Genomic DNA, 18,169 nt, shown 5'->3' on the forward strand with positions numbered 1-18,169 from the left:
TAATAATGACAACAATGTCGGGTGAACTGATTATTTTTTGTAGTGCTTTCTACCCCTCTCAAATTTCGGGGGACAAAATGAAGAGAGAAAAAATTAGGTCTAAATTTGACTAAGCCGAAAGTGCCGTGTTTCAATAATTATAACCACGAGAGCCTCCATCGCTTCAAAAAAATAAAGGAAAATTTCCATTATATATGAGGGGGCAAAGTTATTATACTCGTTTGACACTTTTCGATTGCCGGAAGGACCCTGGCCACCCCCACCCCAGTGGCTGTCGACCGAAACTAATGCAATATAATTAAGAAGGCCTATCATATAAAGGAATATCTTTCAATTAATAAATATTATAATCCATGTTTAAAAAAATAGGTAAATAATGAATCAAACATTTTACCTGTAGGAATGAACTTAATTGCTATAACAAATACTTGACTCCTATAATAGATATCCTCTCAGCATTATGTAGGCCTTTATTCATAAGGGTTACCATCTTCTTCTTCTCTCAGCATTATGTAGGCCTTTATTCATAAGGGTTACCATGAGAAACAGTCTTCGATTTATTTCCAATAAAAATCTCACCCTATAGGCTATACCGGCATATATTCATGTTTCGTTTCTTTCAGTGTTATATGTAATTTTGAAAGGCTTTCTAAAATTCTGTAATTTATCATTTCTGTATATTTTTATTTCTTTATAACTTCTTGACCCTTTCAAGGACTCAACTTAATCTATCCAAGGTCAAAGTACGGATTTATTCATAAGGGTTACCATCTTCTTCTTCTCTCAGCATTATGTAGGCCTTTATTCATAAGGGTTACCATGAGAAACAGTCTTCGATTTATTTCCAATAAAAATCTCACCCTATAGGCTATACCGGCATATATTCATGTTTCGTTTCTTTCAGTGTTATATGTAATTTTGAAAGGCTTTCTAAAATTCTGTAATTTATCATTTCTGTATATTTTTATTTCTTTATAACTTCTTGACCCTTTCAAGGACTCAACTTAATCTATCCAAGGTCAAAGTACGGATTTCATGCTGTTACGTGTATAATGTTAGATCTTTCAAACAACACGAAATTTCACACCCGTACACACACGTCACATACACTATAGAGTATAGAGGCATAAGTACGGGTGTATAATTGCGGCGCATGCACGCACGTGCGAACATTGTTTAACAATAAACCGCTTGAATGAACGGTCTTTGTGTTTACCATGGTCAATGGACCTGCTAAAGATAGAGACGACTAGACTTGGCGGATTACAGGCCCACCCGAAATTGAGCTGAGCTGAGGCGTTAAGTCTTTTGTTAACAGCGCCTTTGTTGGTGGGAGGATTAAAGTTCTATTCAAACTTAGTGATTTAATCCCTATCAAAGTTATCATCATGCAGTCAACTACCTCTTCCGCTCATACTTTGGTTTGCTTTTCGACGCTTCGGTTCACTCTCGCTTTTTGTCTTGGTTATATTATATATAGGTTTCGCTTTACTACTACTACTAGTTGTAGTGAGTGTTATTATAGAAAGTTTATCAATATTATAGTAGATCCTAGATCTGGACAGAAAAATATAGATCGATCTAGGTCTAGGCCTATAGGCCTACGTCGTGTTTCACTGAATTCAAAATCTCGATATCTTCACGTCACTGAAACGTCATGTGGTGGCTAAGTCGAGAAGGTTCAAGACTGTACGTGGTTGTCAACGGGAGAAAAGCGTATAGCAGAAACAGCAACATCGAGTTTTCTCATGTGGTGGCCGTCACACTCACAGACGATACAGGCGATGCAGGGGATGCCAATAAAATAATGGTGAGTAGATCTAGACCCTACATAGTATACTGTATTCTGTAACTGTAAGTGTTACTGCAGGTAGATCAGATGATAATTTTAACATTTTGGAGTCTACTTCTAAATTGGCAGATAGTCTATACTAGGTCTAGAGGCCCCCCCCCCCCCCCCCCACTTTTTCAGGTAGATCTCGACCTCTAGTCTCGGCTCTACCCCTGTAACTAAACCTGCTAAACAAACAAAAACAAACAACTTAAAATACCCCCAGGAAGACATGCCCCCAAGCCCAGGACAATAAACCCCTGAAACTTTCTGAAACTTTCTGAAACTTACCCCCCTAGGCCAGGTCAAGGACAATTTCTCCCACCCCAGGATAACCAAGGACAACTACCTTGAGGAAAATTACCCTCCCCTGTTCACTCTGGCAATAAGTTGAAACTCACATATCCCTGGTTTTAGCAAGGCCAATAAGCATCAAGTGAAGTAGGCTAACAAAGATATCATATGGTTCTCATACCCATCGTGCATCAATTTTTGCTGCGACTTCAGTTTATTTGTTATTTTTAGAGATTTCCTTTAATTTTTTAAGTCTATTTTAATACAATTTAAAGTCAGCATAATAGTACATCAGGGCATTCTAAAAACTTCATAATTGTCGGGTATAGAAAAGTGTGCTTGTAAAATGTAAGTGTGCTTGTTTGTGGTCTGTGAAAGAGAGAGACGATCATTTAATTTCTGATTTGACTAACTAAAGACAAATGTATGCCATAAAATATAATTTTCCCGGTTAATTGTCGTAGGGGGTCATCAACATTACTTACTGAGAAACAATATATATATATATATATATAAATATATATATATAGCCTTGAAAATAAAAAATCCCAAAATAACATAGTCTAGACTGAATTTTTTAAAAGTCCGGAAAAGAAACACATAATTTTTGTTACTTGGCCTAAAACATTTCAGAGGGTAATCATCCTTGGGGGTGGGGATGTTTGTCCAAGGGTGTTATTTTAAAGGTACTATGTCACTTTTGCAGCCAACCTCAAATGCTGTAGAACTTTGCAGGAATTATTAATATGTCATGTATGTCCCATCTGTGAAATGTAAAACGTTAGCAGTGTCATAATATTCAAATTATGCAAGGAAACCCGTTTACTTGCTTGACTTCACTGTCAGACACTACTGAGTGACCGACTGGCTTTTTTCTTCTTTGGTACATGAAAAGAGTTGTAAAGGGTACGCATTTGTCTACATCAATAACCCACTTCTTGTGATGACCAAGATTAAACTGATTGAATCTTTGCGCAGCATAAAACGTATGACCATTCGGTGCAATTGTCTGAAAATCAAGACTATTACTTTTGGGCTCTATAGCCCTAAAGTCGATTTGACAACTAATAGTCGTTATTTTCCCACTTAAAGACATTTTCAAGCCCCACCTTTTTTATGGAAGTTCTTAATTAGTATTATCTTTCAAATGCAGTTGGAATTTAACTTTTTCATTTTTTGGGCCTGCAAATGGGACATAGTACCTTTAAGAGGGGATAATTTTTCAGGTTAATTGTCCTAGGGGTCATTAACATCCACTTTACATAGATACAATATGATCAAAAAGCTTTGTCTCAGCAGCGCCATCATGAAGAAGAAAAACAATCCCAAAATAACAAATAATAAGGGCCTCCCTCACTTATTTTATATCTTTTCATTCTTTCATGTTTAGATTGTGCTTAAAAACCCATTGTTTTTTGCTCTTTATGAGATGGAATTTTTTGCACTGGGACTCTCAAATCTAAAAATTTATGCTTGCTTGCTTTGCTGTCTGGAAATAAATATTCAGACCATTACACCCATCTGCAAAGTACATGTACGCTGATAAAGCAGTATCTTGTACCATGTAAAGAGAGAAACAAACACAGAAATCATTCTTGATAATATAATCACAATGTAGGGGTATTTTTGCTAAGTTTCCCTTTATAGGTGCCCCTCATTTTGTTGACCCCCCCCCCCCCATTAAAAATATTTTTTTTTATCGTTGTTCATGTAGAACAGGCCTTCTCAACTAGTTTATTAGAAGTGCCAAAACGAAAAGAATTTGTAATTAAAGCGCATTAAAGCGCCACCCTATATAGTTGACTGTGCTGCGAGGGAGCGTAGCGACCGAGCCGAAAATGGGTGGGGTCAGGGGGCGAAGCCCTAACGGGGGTAGCAGGGGGTGGGGCCCCCTGAAGCTGGTGGATCTAGGGCTTTTCAAAGGCCCAAATGGGGCATTTTCAACACCATTTCATTCCACAATATATAATCAATCATAATTTCTTATTGAAAAAAAAATAAGTACGATTCCTGGGTACAATTACACCGGAGGTATATTCATATGCATTTTTTGTGTGCAATAAACACGGGAAATGTCAAAATAAAGTGAAAATCAAACAAACAAAAACAAGTTGTTTCCAAAGATTGGCAATGTTAAAATTGGTATCCCATCGTAAGCTAATTGTTGTTTAGACCTTAGGTTTAGATTTGTATAAAATGGTAAAATTTTGGGCTCAAATTCGACTGCAACTTCTTGATTTAGCTGAGTATTTAATTCTAAAATAAATATTTTCTTTCTTTCTGTTTTTTGTTTTGTTGTTGCAACAGTCGCGCGCCACTCCGACTGACCGCAAGCGCCACAAGTGGCGCGCGCGCCGCCAGTTGAGAAGGCCTGATGTAGAACCTAGACCTACATAAACAGAAAAATCAGAGAAACAATCACTTGTAATATGCCTAAAACTGAAAAAGGTTGACTAATCTAGTATATATATGTTGCCTTTTTTCAAGGTCTAGGCTAATACTTACAAAAATTAAAAACCTACTTACTGTCTATGCTGTAATGTTAAATTAAAATATTAAAATTGTGCAACGTTTTCTTGAACGAAAAGCAAAGCAAAACAAAACAAACAAACCATTCTTTTATTATGAGTATCATACCAAATACTTTGTATATATGTTTAAAACATGTTCTTACTTATTGTTAATTGCTGTTATGAATTTATTTTCAAGATTTTGTTATTAATATTATTATATAAATATATTTGTTATACTATAATGTACCTCATTATGTTTAACAGGGCTTCATGGAAGACCACCGTTATTGGTGATAATGAGTCACCCTGTCTAAATATCCGAAATAAATAAATAAATAAATAACTGGGCCTAGAGTACGTAACTCTTTATTGAAAATAGTTTCTATCAATCATGTCTGGTGCATGTTGGAGGTTTGTGCTTTTAATATTTTATTTCAATTTCATTACAGTTCAGGTTCGCATGTGGGCTGTCGACAGTGGCGAAGATGGAGCAAATGAATGCTCAAATGACTGCTCAAGCTCTGTTCTGCAGTGAAGCTGAGCTGCTAACTGCAGCATCATTTATCGATGAAGTTGACATGCTGCTTGCAGGCTCTTCTGCAAGCAGCATCGAGTCACCGAGTCACAGCGAGCCACCTGTAAAGAGGAAGCAGAAGACGCAGCAGAGACAAGCCAAGCGTGAGTATTACTATATGGTGAAATACACTAATTGGAAGGATAAATGTCTTTAAATGTGTCAAGACCATCTTATCTCCTTTAGAAAAATGAAGAAACTGAAGAATCTAAACTACCATACATATGAGACACATTAATATTTTTGTGTAACAAAGGATAAGATATTTATGTATTGAGTAGCTGAATGAAACTTAATTTGTAATCAGAACCCTGAACGCTATAAAGCACTAGACCATGATACACTCCCCTTTAATATTATGTTGTTATGTTGATTATGCATACCTCAACATTCTTTTTTAATTTTATTTGTTTTGACAAGAATTGTCTACCTGTATATCTTGCTCAGAGAATGGAATATCTAGCCAAGTTTTTAATCCCTGCAATATATGTATTTACACAGGTCAACGAACATGCAGTAGGTTGTCGACTAGTTCTGACGACTCAGACCACCATATACAGCTGCCATCACTTGGGGATTTAGATAAGGCCATCTCGGCAAAGTGTAAAGGTTTGTGAACTAGCTCTCCTTCAAAAACTTTTCACCTCAATTTTTCACAGTATTTTAACAATTTATATTTCAATGAATGTCATGGTAACCTGACCTTATGCAAATTTTGCATACCTTGGTAATTCATGAGATTGAATGTGTTCCTAGTAAATTGTTTTGATTTCAATTTCCTTGAATTTAAAATTGAATATTTAAAAATTTAATACAGCCCACTACATGATATAATGTAAGCTGGCAATATAATAAATACTATGTCATGGACACCTCAGTACACGTTTAAATAATCTGTCATGATACAGACGAGGTAAAAAATAAATTGTGGATCATCTATTGTTACAAACTTAACAAATACAAGCACTGCAATTCGTGAGTAGGCGTGCACTCAGTTTAGAGATCTTGAATAACATTTGAAACATCTCTGTGCTATTTCGATTAATCAGTTCCGATTGTTAATCAATGTTATTGTAGAGCTTATAGAAATTAAACTTTACAAAGGAGAGCAAATTAAATTTTACGGATGTAAAGACTTGACTGCACCCTTTTATTTCTCAACATCCCAGATATTCAGTTATATATGGAGCCTAACATGCTGTCGTCAACAAAAATAATTATTCTTTTATGCAGGGTCATTCGAGGTGTCTCTTTCCAATCTGATTGAGGCAAATCGGGAACTTCAGAGGCCAAGGTCCCGAAAGGAGATAATTGCAGCCAAGCAACATTTAGAGAGGGTTGATATTCGACAGGTACATGTACTGCCTGTCATGGGTGATGGGCCGTCCACCAACCCAACAACTGGCAAGCTTCAGGTCCTTGGTGGTCCCCCCTGTGCATATGTTGAGGCGGCTAAGGAGTTAGCGGACGACACAAGGTGAACACCCGGAATCCTTTTTTTCTGTGCTACATTTTAACATGCTTATAAATAATTGATAGATAATGCAAAGGAATCTACGACTTGCCTGTCATTTTCAAAATGATCTTGATCATACATTATTATTTTTGTCTCATGAATTTCTTGTGTGTGTAATATCTTAAGAACTGAATGAGTTCTGTCCTTTAAATGATAATCTATATTCTAATTTCACATCAAGATTACAAAAAAAGTCGTGACCTTGATGGTGCCACTTCATTACTTCCCATGTCTTATGACCATCTTCATATTATCACATCTCTATATCTTACAAACTTTTCATCCACAATTTCTTTTGACTGCACCCTAATCCTGACCCTTATTATCCTTAACCACCAAATCCTATATAGCCTGGGGGGGGGGGGGGGGGGGGGGGAGCTTTAGAAGCCCACCCTCTACATTGTTTGTGAAAATTTGTTAACGCCAAAAAATGTTGCGCTGAAATTTAATGAATTTTTTATTTCGGGTCTTGCGTATCTTCTGAAACAATTTTTTTTAAAATCAGACCTACCGTTACAAAGTCACGTGACCTTTTGTCTTTGCATGTCTGCCCGAAAATTGCTCATCTTCTGGATTTTTGTACAAAACATGGAAATGTAATTTTTCCCCAAAAGAGATAAAACATTGGATATTTGGTCTTGTTTATAGTTTAGGTGTTTGTTTAAATATGAAGAATATATGATTTATAGGTAAAAATGTCAGTGCAATGGCCTTAATTGCATAAATTACCATAAATATGCAAATGAGTGAGTTTTTCAAAAAAATTGAAATTACCCTAGTATTCTATCCACTTAACTTGACATACATGCAAATTTTTGCGGCATATGATGGCCGAGATCATAGGCTATGCTATGCAGTTTCAAAATAGCCCAGATTATATAGGATTTACCCTCCCCCAATATTTATATTTATTATTGTACATTTATCTGTTCTGCCCCTTTTACATTCCATTGAGATTGGGTAACATTAAATAATTCTTTTTTATTATTTCACAAGCCTGCCTTCATTGAAATGTATAAACATCTCTCAAATAAAGAAGTTATTTTAACCTGAATGACAATGTTATTTTTTAATTTTTTGTTTAGATTTAGCCATCTGAAGCACGGCTGGAGGGTACAAATTTACCTCCAGTTAACCGACTTGGAAGCCCTAAGAGTTGGTAGCCTCTACCAGGAGAGTCTCCCTGTTTCTCGCCCAATGTCCTTCCAGGATCAAGTTGGGTTGTGCAGGAAAATTCTGTACTGGCACAACAGCCTAGACACAGAGGAGGAGCCAGTGAGGATGGTGCAAGACGTTAGGAAAAAGTGTAGCCTGGCTCTTGGCAAGGAAACTACCAAAAATGTGAGATACTACCTCCTTCCCTCCATACATCATGAGCTTAACATTTTTTTTAATTGTTTTTGGAATATATTAAAACACTGTTTATTCTCTATTTTGCAGCTCAATATACATACTTCAGCCATTTGTTTGCCATTTTATGCTAATGTTATATTGATAGGCTCTTGTTTTCCAGTTTGGACACAAATGGAGAAAAAGATGGAAATTAAATTATATATTATAAAACCCAAGATTTGCACTAGTAATGTTCCAGACCTGATGATTTGATTTATCAATGAATTGCAAACCTTAGCAGCCATGTAGGTGATCACCATAGAATACAATTTGGAGTGTTCTGTCCATCAGGGCTCAAATTATTAATTTTTTGCCCACGGGGCTCTTTTTTAATACAAATTTCCATTGAATTAGTACCCATAAATTCATTGCTTTTCATCATTATCATTAATTGTAAGCATTTTTTACCTCTTACAACTTTACAAGTTATTACATGCAGCTAATTGTCAGATCTCCTCCCTCTGTACAAATTTTCTGGTCCAAGCCTGTATAAATTCGCCTCCTTGCCAACAGGTTTCCTTTTACTAATTTTAGGTTGATTTACTGGTCGAGGTTCATTATTTGCTGGTCTTTTGTAATCACCAGATTTCAGAGGATTCACGATTTACAACGAAAAACTCCATGTTTCGGTTCCTTTCGCGGCCACCTCTAGCTGCGGCAGATAAAAAAATTTAAAAACTTAATTTTAGCCCTTCCCTCAGTAGATTGGATCTGAATGATATTATTGATTGGGAACCTACCCCAGAAGGGTATTAGGTCAGTGTCCCCGTTGGCTAAAATTGGAAAATGTCAAAGACCTTGTACTTTTCAGGTATTCATATGCTCTAATATGTTTTTTATCTTGATAATCACTTGAATTGATTTTACTTAATTAGTTTCTGAATACCGGTATTTGCTTTCTGATTTGTTTTTCTCTTTGTTATTATATTGCTAGTGGAATAATATATTTTGAAGTGCACCTTATTTTTTGCCATATTTTATCTTTACTTTCTCAGGCATTGAGGTCATTGGAGCCAACTTTTCAAGCAGCATCATACAGCTGTAGGTGCTACCGGAAGGCACAGTTAGCCTTTGACAATTACCGTGAACAGATGGGAAAGGAGTTGTCCCAGTTTGTAAGTAATTTAGCTCTAGTATTGATATTAGAACGCTGTTTGTCTATGTACTGTCCTGGAGCTGATCTTTGTGCAGTTATATTTTCACACAATGTGAAGTGAGCATAAAGGAAAATTGTCAAAATCAGTCTCGAGGCCAAACTAAACAGACCAAATTCTTTTGCAGGCCTGTAGAATGTAAAGTGGTATAAAAATCTATGAGTAAATAGAAGATAAGAACTTAAAACGAGAACTAGATATTGCATTTTAAAGGAATTGTGTAAATCATTTTGTTTCAAATCCTTTGGAATCAAAGCCCCCAAAGTAGTATTGTAAACTTTAGACGCTTCCAAGTAGTGCATAGGTAAAGAGCAAATCAATTTCATTTTTGTCATTAAATGATGAGTAATAAATCATTAAAATAATACCCAATTATACCCATGGTATTTAAATTGTAGAAAAAACGTCAGACACTAACTCAACTAAACCTGATAGTGAAGCTTATAAAGTAAATGGATTTCCATGCATCAATAAAATACTAGAGCTATCTTAAACATTTCACAGATAAGATTTCATGACATGCTTGTGAAAAACACCTTTGAAATGTTACTTGGGTCTTGTCCGCAGAAGGAATCAACTACTTTAAAAATGTTATCGCCTTTTATACAATTAACGCAATTTTATGAAGGAAGTAGATGTTCCAGCTGTTCTGTTTGTTAAGGTTTGTTATTGTTATTTTGTATGCTCAAAAGAAATTTTTTTGGTTAAAAATTGGGCTGGCATTATTAACTTTTATCCGAACGTTGCTTGTGCCAAAGCGTTTACCGCTGTTTGTATATTGAATCCTGAATGTGTTTTCTTCACATCACAGTTGTCATTATAATATGCATTAGCCAATTTTAGCATTAGAAAAAAAATTATTTTGTCTAACAGTTTTGTTTTAAAAAAAGCCAGATAATTGATTTATTGATTTCTCCTTTTATTTCAGTGGTTCATGAAGCTGCAGGGATTACCTGAAGAAGTTAGATATGACCTGCTAGTGACGGCAGCCTCAGACGGCAACATGAAGGCAATGGGGAAAAAAGCGGAAGCCATGAAGACAGAGAGGGTCCTGCAGGACCATTTCGTGCAGTTGGTTGGTGCCGAGTCATGGGCGGAAGCTCAAGAGCTCTACCCGGACCACACAAGCGAGGAGGCAATGAAACCATATGTTGGTAAGTTTATTATTATAGTCATTAATCACATCAATTGACAGTAAATCATTACCTTTTAAGCACTAGCCCAGACTTTGATACACATATACCACAGTCCTTCACAGTTTGAATTTTACAGTGGAATTTTACATGGAACAATAACAAAGCCAAGAATAATGTACATTGGACTTATATCATCATTATTTTTTTGCCAGATTTTTATTTTATTTGAAATGAATATGTGCCTCTTCAAAAGGAAATATGTAAAATTGTTCAAATGTGATGTTGCACTTCAAGCAGACTCAGTAGGCCCCTAATAATAAATCTTTTTTTAAGTTAAGCTAATTTTAAATTCTTCTGTAACAAGCATAACTAGATATGAACTAAATTTGCAGGAATCATTCTTTAGAGAAACAATTGTTTAATTCAAAGAAAAGAAGTAATATCTATTCACTTCTCATTTAAAAACTGCTGGTCCTATACTCTAAAATTTGAAGAGGTTTATTATCATGCCTACAAACTTCAACCCATGGAATTTCATCTAAATTCTGGAGGATATACACATAAGGGCTACTACGGGAATGTAAAGTTGTACCAATTAATGCAGTACTTGATTTTGTATAACATTTCCTGGGGTTGTCCCATTTATCCTTGTATCATCTAACTAGCTATTAATGATGGAAGGGTGGTAACAGTGAAAAGGGGGGTATAGGAAAGAATTTTCTTTTCTTGATTTTTACTTCTACTTTAAACGCATATGTCTATATTACAACAAGGAATTATTCCTAAAGTTATTAGTAGTTTCTCCCTTTTGCAGACAACAAAAAATTCTGTAGAACTTAGCGGGAATCAAAAACCTGTCATATACATCCTGTGGAAGTGCAAAAGTTAGCAGTAACCAAATATTCAAATGATGCAATGAAAAGCATTTACCTTCTAGACTTAACTGTTAGACATTGTTGAGTGAGTGACTGATTTCTTTAATAACTTACATAGAATAAGCTGTGATGGATACATTACTTATAAACCCACTTCATGTAATGACCAAAATGAAACCGCTTAGCCTTAACTCAGGATCTAAAACATCAGACTACTTCCTCAGCATACTTTTCTCCCCATGGAGAAAATGCCTATTAGTAGATATAAATCCACATAGAATCAGTTTCAAATTCTGATCTGTTAAAGGCAGCGTTTAACAATGTTAAATCTGAGATGTATGGCCCTACGTGTTATCAGTGTCTGTGATATGGTGAAATAGTGAAGCCCTAAAAAAATGGCGATTCAAAATGTTCAAGAAGTGTCTCAAAAAAGTAAAAATCTTTGAGTGACCGGTTTTACCATACTCGTTTTCCCCAATAGACTGTAATGTTATGAAAACCATTAGAAAAACGCAAAATTTGGTTTCCATTTCCAATCATAAATATCTTGATAATCAGACAGGCGATCGGCTTGTAAAAGTCATGGGGTTCCTGACTGACCTAAAGGTTTATAATTATCATTGCAGCATGAGCTAAATCCAAGATTTTTTTTCAGATTATGAGAAATTCTTTTTTAGTTGGCATAATTTCTTTTGTACCATCACATTTACTTTATATTTACTTTATATTGTCAGCATGCGAAAGGGACACACTATCTTTAAGGTGATCGAACGGGAACCTATACCCCTTGAAGGAGTTCATGACAGTGCCCCCAATTTAAAAAAAATTAAAATAGACATAATTCACTTTTCAGGTGCCGAGACACTGCTAGCACATGCGCCATATTTGTATGTGTTAAGGTGAATGTAACAGATGTTTTGACAATAACACCTTACGTAACTAATGACTAAAGTGCTGCACTATTTGGTACAGCTTTTCCTATTTTCTTTTTATTCATGGATCTTTTACAATCGTAAAGCCCTTAACCCTGTGATATACCATATTTTACAAATTTAATTAATGCACCCTACTACTAATAAAAAATTGTTCATGATCACCCGCATATTAAATATCTGCCCTAAAGATTTCCAAGAGATTGTGCTACTCTTTAAGTTTGTTTTTTCCATTTTTGTTTCATGTGCAGGCTTAAAATTCAAGAGAAATCGGGTTCCTGATTGTTTTACTGCACATTCCCTGAGTGCCAGGCAGACAAAGGTGATGGGGTCACCTGCTCTTTTCATGAGCACATCAGTACAGGTTTGTTTGCCTTTTTTGTCCCTCCATATACCATCTGTGCATACCGGTAATTAATATTACTGTGCAAATGAATGAATTGAGGTACTTGTATTTTCAGGCCTCAAATTTGGTGGTATTAAGGCCTCTCTTAGTATCACCTAAAGTCCTGTGCTAACTCTAGCCCAACTCACTTTTATACTTCTTTTTTTCATAGGTGGGCTAGCACCGCAATATTCTGGGACTTTTCTGGCCCTGGTAAAAAACGGAGTTAGCCCACGATAGGTGGATACTCAATAACTGAAGTGCTTAGTCGTTAGGTCTGAACATGAGAAAGATACTAAACAGCTCGCTCATTGCTACAAATGGAGGGAACTGGCATCGACCAATCGAATGACAATACAATATGAATTAACATATCAGCCTGGTTTTGATACACAAATGTTACTCCAGTATAACAAACTTTAGGTGTGAAAGCGATGATATATTTTCACACGTGCTAAGTCGGTTGGTACAGGATTACAATTTGAGGTGTGAACAGCCAAAAAAGGATAGTTACAGATTATTTTAGTATGGGACTAAAAGAATAGATATGAAAATCATACAAATGAATCTTGGTGTGTGGATATGCATGCTCACATGAATTGCCTGAACAAATTTCTTGTTTAAGAGGTCAAAGGTCCAAAGTCATATGTCATTTTTACTTATGCTCAAACACTTGTTACTCCGAAAAACACTTCAAATGCAATATAAGTATCATAATGAAACTTGACATGTGTTTGTATGATCATGTAAGAATGACCTAATAATTGTTCTCAGTCAAGAGGTCAAAGGTCTTAGATAAAAGTACTACCAAAATATAATGTTACTAAGTGATAACTTGAGAACTAATGAATGGAGTTATCCTAATATATATATTTATGATGACTATTTATGGATTTACCTTAATCAACTTTTGAGTTCAAAGGGTCAGAGGTTACAGGTAAATGCTAAAATATCTTGTTACTGCGATAACCTGAAAACCGTTGTTTGTTTCAAATGAAACTACATATAAGTATATGTATGTCTAGCAATGTACGGATGGATGGCTCTGTAATATTTTGAAAGTCAGGTTGAAGATACTTGAACTACTAGTATATTTTACCAACTAAAGTCGAGAGAATAAAATACTCAAACTAATAGTTAAGTAAATGTAAAAATTCTTGTATTTTATATATAATAATTTATATTTCATATAATATATCTTTATTTTTGTCTACCTACAGACCGTACAAGTTATGAGTTCACCTATCGCCAAGGCCAGTGTGTTTGTTTGTGGAGATGTCACTGCTGCTGCAAAAACTGTCACAGCACTAGGGGAAGTTCTACGAGTTCAGACAATTACAATAATCAACCAAGACACTACAGAAATTGAAGGTATGGTTATCCTAGGTACAGATTTACCAAAGAGATTTTTCCACACGTGATACATTCATTTAGATGTCCATACAAAACGTTGTGCCAAACAGACTATCAGGAGTGCAATTGGCTCAACTTAATTGCTCAACTTAAGCAGTTAATTATCAGGCTAGTCTTTAGTCTTTGCTCTTTGTACGCACTTAAATGTTGTAATACCCCACATCATGCATGACTTCAGAAACCCACCTTATTAAAATATTGTACCAGTACTCAGGGTTACCATTTGAAAAAATGGGTTAAAGCTCCAGATTTCCACCAGTCTGGCCCAGTCTGACTCCCACATACAACTCGCAATTAGTTTTTTTAATGAATTTCATTTCTTAGCAAAATATTTTGATTTGTATTGATCCGTTAGCGGAGGTTGCCGAGAAAGCTGTATATAATACTACTAATATACTTGATTAACAGGTTAAGCAAAGTTTAAGATTTGATCAATATTTGGATTGGTAAAATCATTTCTAATTATGGGGAATAACAGAGATGGTTCAAGTTGCTACTTTGATATTTCTTGTGAAAAAATTCTGAACCTGTAGGTTGGTAAATCAAAATTTACTCACAATTTCACTGTTTAGTTTCTCCAAATTTCTACATACAGTGAACATACAGATATGACTGGGGTCAATTCTATTCTAATCTGACCCTTTGAAACCTCCAAATAGTATCAGGATTAGTTGCCACTTATAGTTGTACACCAGAACGTCTCATTTTCTAGTTTCAATCTTTGATTGCATGGAACTAGAGATTTTTAAAGTAAATTGTGTTTTTTTTTTCTTCTTTTTTCTTTGACAGACAATCAGTCATTTGCTACGGTGAAGTTTGCAGTGGTGGTGTCTGCGAAACCAATAACGCAGACGGTGTTATTCTTAAAAGATCCCAAGGAGCTGGCAAACTTTTTTATAGAGAGTTTAACAAATGCAGGAGATATTGTCCTCGATGACATGAACAATAATGGTGAGTAACCTTATAATGCTTAACAGATTGCAAGTGTTTGCTTTTATTATTCATCCCCCCTAAACAATTCTGAAAATGGGACTTCTTTAAATTGTTCAATATTGACCTGATAGTATGTAGCCCTCCATTCAATTAATTAAAACAAAACAATCATAATCACCTCTTTCTTGGAGGGTGTGATGATTAAAATTAACTCCTTGTCAGAAATAGGAGATGGTAAATGTGTTTTGTTGTCTGCCTCGATTGAAACTACAGTGTAAGGTCGCTGAAGTTTGCCAATCCAGTTTTGTGTATATCATGCGTAGCAGGGGCAGATCCAGGGGAAGAAGCAAGGGGGGGGGGGGGGGTGCACGCTCCCCCACTTTTTCTTCTGAAAAAAAACTAATAAATATTCACAAAAATGAGGGGGGGGTCAATTTGAGCCCCCCCCCCCCTCCCTGTAGTAATTTAGCGTCTACTCCGGAACCGTGGCAGATAAAAAGTTTTCCTTTCATGACTTTTCAAGTTCTTTCGAGTCTTACGTATCTTTAAAACAATTTTTTTTTTTAATCGGACATATAGTTACAAAGTCACATGACCTTTTGTCTCTGATTGTCAGCCTGAAATTCAATCATTTTTGTGATTTGTGTAAAGAACATATATTTTGGAAATATTATTTTTTCTAAAAAGAGATAAAACATTGGTTATTTGGACTTGTTTAAAGTTTAGGGGTTTGTTTTGGAGTCAAAACAGTTGAACTAGAGTTAAAAATAAAATAAAATTACAAAAACTATGAAATACATGAGTTAAAAAACAAAGAAATTATAAAAACAAGAGACAACGTAAGAATTAACCTGGTTCTTCCAATTTTTGTGTTGTATTATTATTCCAAATGGTCTAACAAATATATGTAGTAAAAAAGAATGCTAAATATAAATAATATTTGATTTATGGGTAAAATTTATGACCTTATTTGCATAAATTACCATAAATATGCAAATGAGTGAATTTTTCAAGAAATTTAAATTACCATAGTATTCTATACACTTCACTTGACATGCATGCAAATTTTCGCGGCGATCGGCTATTAAACGGCCAAGATCTTTTTTGGGGGGGGGGGGGGCAAATTGACCCCCCTCTGTAAAAAGCTGGTCTGAAATAGCCAGTTAAAATAGGGTACGTTCAACAATTTTCTTAAGCAGGCTCAGGATTGTAAAGGCTTCACGTCACAATGTTGTACATTTCACGCTCCCCCCCCCCCCCCCCTGGAAACTCCTGGATCTACCCCTGCAAAGTGCCATGTTCCTGCCGCAAATCTTTAAAAACTAACCGTTATTCTGCCGACCATTGTAGTTTTATGTGTATATATGCACGGCCATGCGACTCGGCATTCTTTGCATTTATGAGCATAAAAAATGTTTAACACCAGAAAACATTCTTGTTATGACCTGTAAAAAAGCTGTGTATTTTAATCATTGATGACTAACATATTTATTTAAAATAAGTTGTGATGAAGCTATGAGTCAGTCCCCTCATGCATTCTTAAAAGCCTTAATTAAGCTGTTACTATTAAACCATCTTGTGCTCATTATGAAAATCAGGTTAGTAATGATGTTCCAGCCCAAACTGCCAAATCTTTAAGAACAACCTAAAAGTATCTGTAGTAAAATTTATTAAAATGATTGGCCCCATCTATTTCTGTACAGGTGAACTTGCACGGCAAGCCACATCAATGCAGAGGTTTGGACAGGTATTCAGGGAGGATTCAGAGGAAGGAGAGAGAGAAGAAGGAGAGAGAGAAGAAGGAGAGACGGAGCAACAAGAGGAAGGAGAGACGAAGCAACAAGAGGAAGGAGAGACGAAGCAACAAGAGGAAGGAGAGACGGAGCAACAAGAGGAAGGAGAGACGGAGCAACGCAACATGGAGGGAGGAGTTGATAATGAAAGCACAGAAATCACAGACTCTGAACTATTGGGAATTGATGAATATTTATTTAGTGAATAGTTAATCAGGCCTGATAATTACCTGATTTTTGTCTCGCCTGCGTAGCAAAAAGCGAGCAAGACATACAGTGCAGGCGCCACTTTTCCGTTGACGGCGACAGCGTCAACGAAATTTTAGTATAATTTTGAAAGTATAAGTTCTTACTCAATGAAACTTAGATCAAATGGTAATCAAGTATCCCAATCATGTGAGTAGAATTTCAGGTCACAAAGTCAAGGTCAAAGGTCATTTCAGGTCAACAGACTTGGACTATGTTGTGGCATCATCATCGAAAACTTAACCTCAGGTTAAGTTTTTGAATTTGTAATATAATTTTGAAAGTAAAGGTTCTTATTCAATGATTCTTAGACTAAAGGGTTATCCAGTATCCCCAATCATTTGATATGTCTTTTAGGTAGCAAAGTCAAGGTCAAATGTAATTTGAGGTCTGCAAACTTAGACTTTGTTGTGGTATATATCTCAAGATTTTGAATTTTTAGCATAATTTCAAAAGTGTTTGTTCAAATTCCATGAAACTTGTACACAAGGGTTATCAAGTATCACAAATCATATGATGCAAATTCCAGGTCACAAAGTCCAGGTCAAAGGTCATTTTATTTCAGTAGACTTGGATTATGTTTTTTATGTTTTCACAACTTAATATGAGAATAATTTTTTTTTTTTATTATTTCTTCATATTTCATTAAAGTAATCAATCTTGGAACAAATTATAGTTAACAATTTTTCTGATGATTCTTAGCCAATACTCGATTCGAGATGCTGATTGTATTCAGAAGATTTCTTTTTTTTTTTGGGGGGGGGGGCCTGCTCATAGGCCACCCTGCCTATAAATAATGTCCCAACCTCAATTTTTCATCTTACCAAATCCGTAATGCAGACGAGACCGCCGAGAGCGTTTCCCTTGCTTAATTTTTTTCCCAGATTTTTTTCTTTTCTTTCCTTCCCCCCTCCCCACCCCTGAGTTATATATCACAACTACATATTTTGAGTTTTTCATGGTCGCAGCTCCTAATGTACGGCCGTACCGGGAGCACCAGTAAATTTTTATATTCAATTTTTCTCAAAAGCAGAAGGTGTTAGTGCTAATTTTTATTGTGCTTATAATACATCCACAGGAGCATCCAAATATTTGAGACTAACAGTTAGTGCCCAGTTCATTCGAATAATGCTTATACATGTACCAGCTAATGCTCAATTGTTGTTTTGTTATATAATAGTG

At 35.6% G+C, this 18,169-nt stretch overlaps 1 protein-coding gene across 1 annotated transcript; it reads left to right on the forward strand.

Moving 5' to 3' along the window:
- The first annotated feature begins 1,150 nt into the window (after positions 1 to 1,150).
- On the forward strand, positions 1,151 to 17,162 carry LOC105447187. Its single transcript, XM_030979647.1, has 11 exons — positions 1,151 to 1,810; positions 5,088 to 5,316; positions 5,714 to 5,821; positions 6,446 to 6,689; positions 7,814 to 8,069; positions 9,116 to 9,235; positions 10,203 to 10,428; positions 12,469 to 12,581; positions 13,823 to 13,973; positions 14,805 to 14,966; positions 16,652 to 17,162. The coding sequence occupies exons 1-11, from the start codon at positions 1,658 to 1,660 to the stop codon at positions 16,948 to 16,950; spliced, it is 2,061 nt and encodes a 686-aa protein (XP_030835507.1). The 5' UTR covers positions 1,151 to 1,657; the 3' UTR covers positions 16,951 to 17,162.
- The last annotated feature ends 1,007 nt before the right edge of the window (positions 17,163 to 18,169 follow it).

This window comes from Strongylocentrotus purpuratus, unplaced genomic scaffold (assembly GCF_000002235.5).
Source record: "Strongylocentrotus purpuratus isolate Spur 01 unplaced genomic scaffold, Spur_5.0 spur5_scaffold_10, whole genome shotgun sequence".
NCBI classification, from domain to species: Eukaryota; Metazoa; Echinodermata; class Echinoidea; order Camarodonta; family Strongylocentrotidae; genus Strongylocentrotus; species Strongylocentrotus purpuratus.

Bases quoted from the DNA above. Each gene is read 5' to 3' on its own strand.
- LOC105447187 (XM_030979647.1), top strand. From the start codon at position 1,658: ATGTGGTGGCTAAGTCGAGAAGGTTCAAGACTGTACGTGGTTGTCAAC. The intron at 1,811-5,087 runs GTGAGTAGATCT...ATTTCATTACAG, and splicing joins GGGATGCCAATAAAATAATG to TTCAGGTTCGCATGTGGGCT. The intron at 5,822-6,445 runs GTTTGTGAACTA...TCTTTTATGCAG, and splicing joins CATCTCGGCAAAGTGTAAAG to GGTCATTCGAGGTGTCTCTT.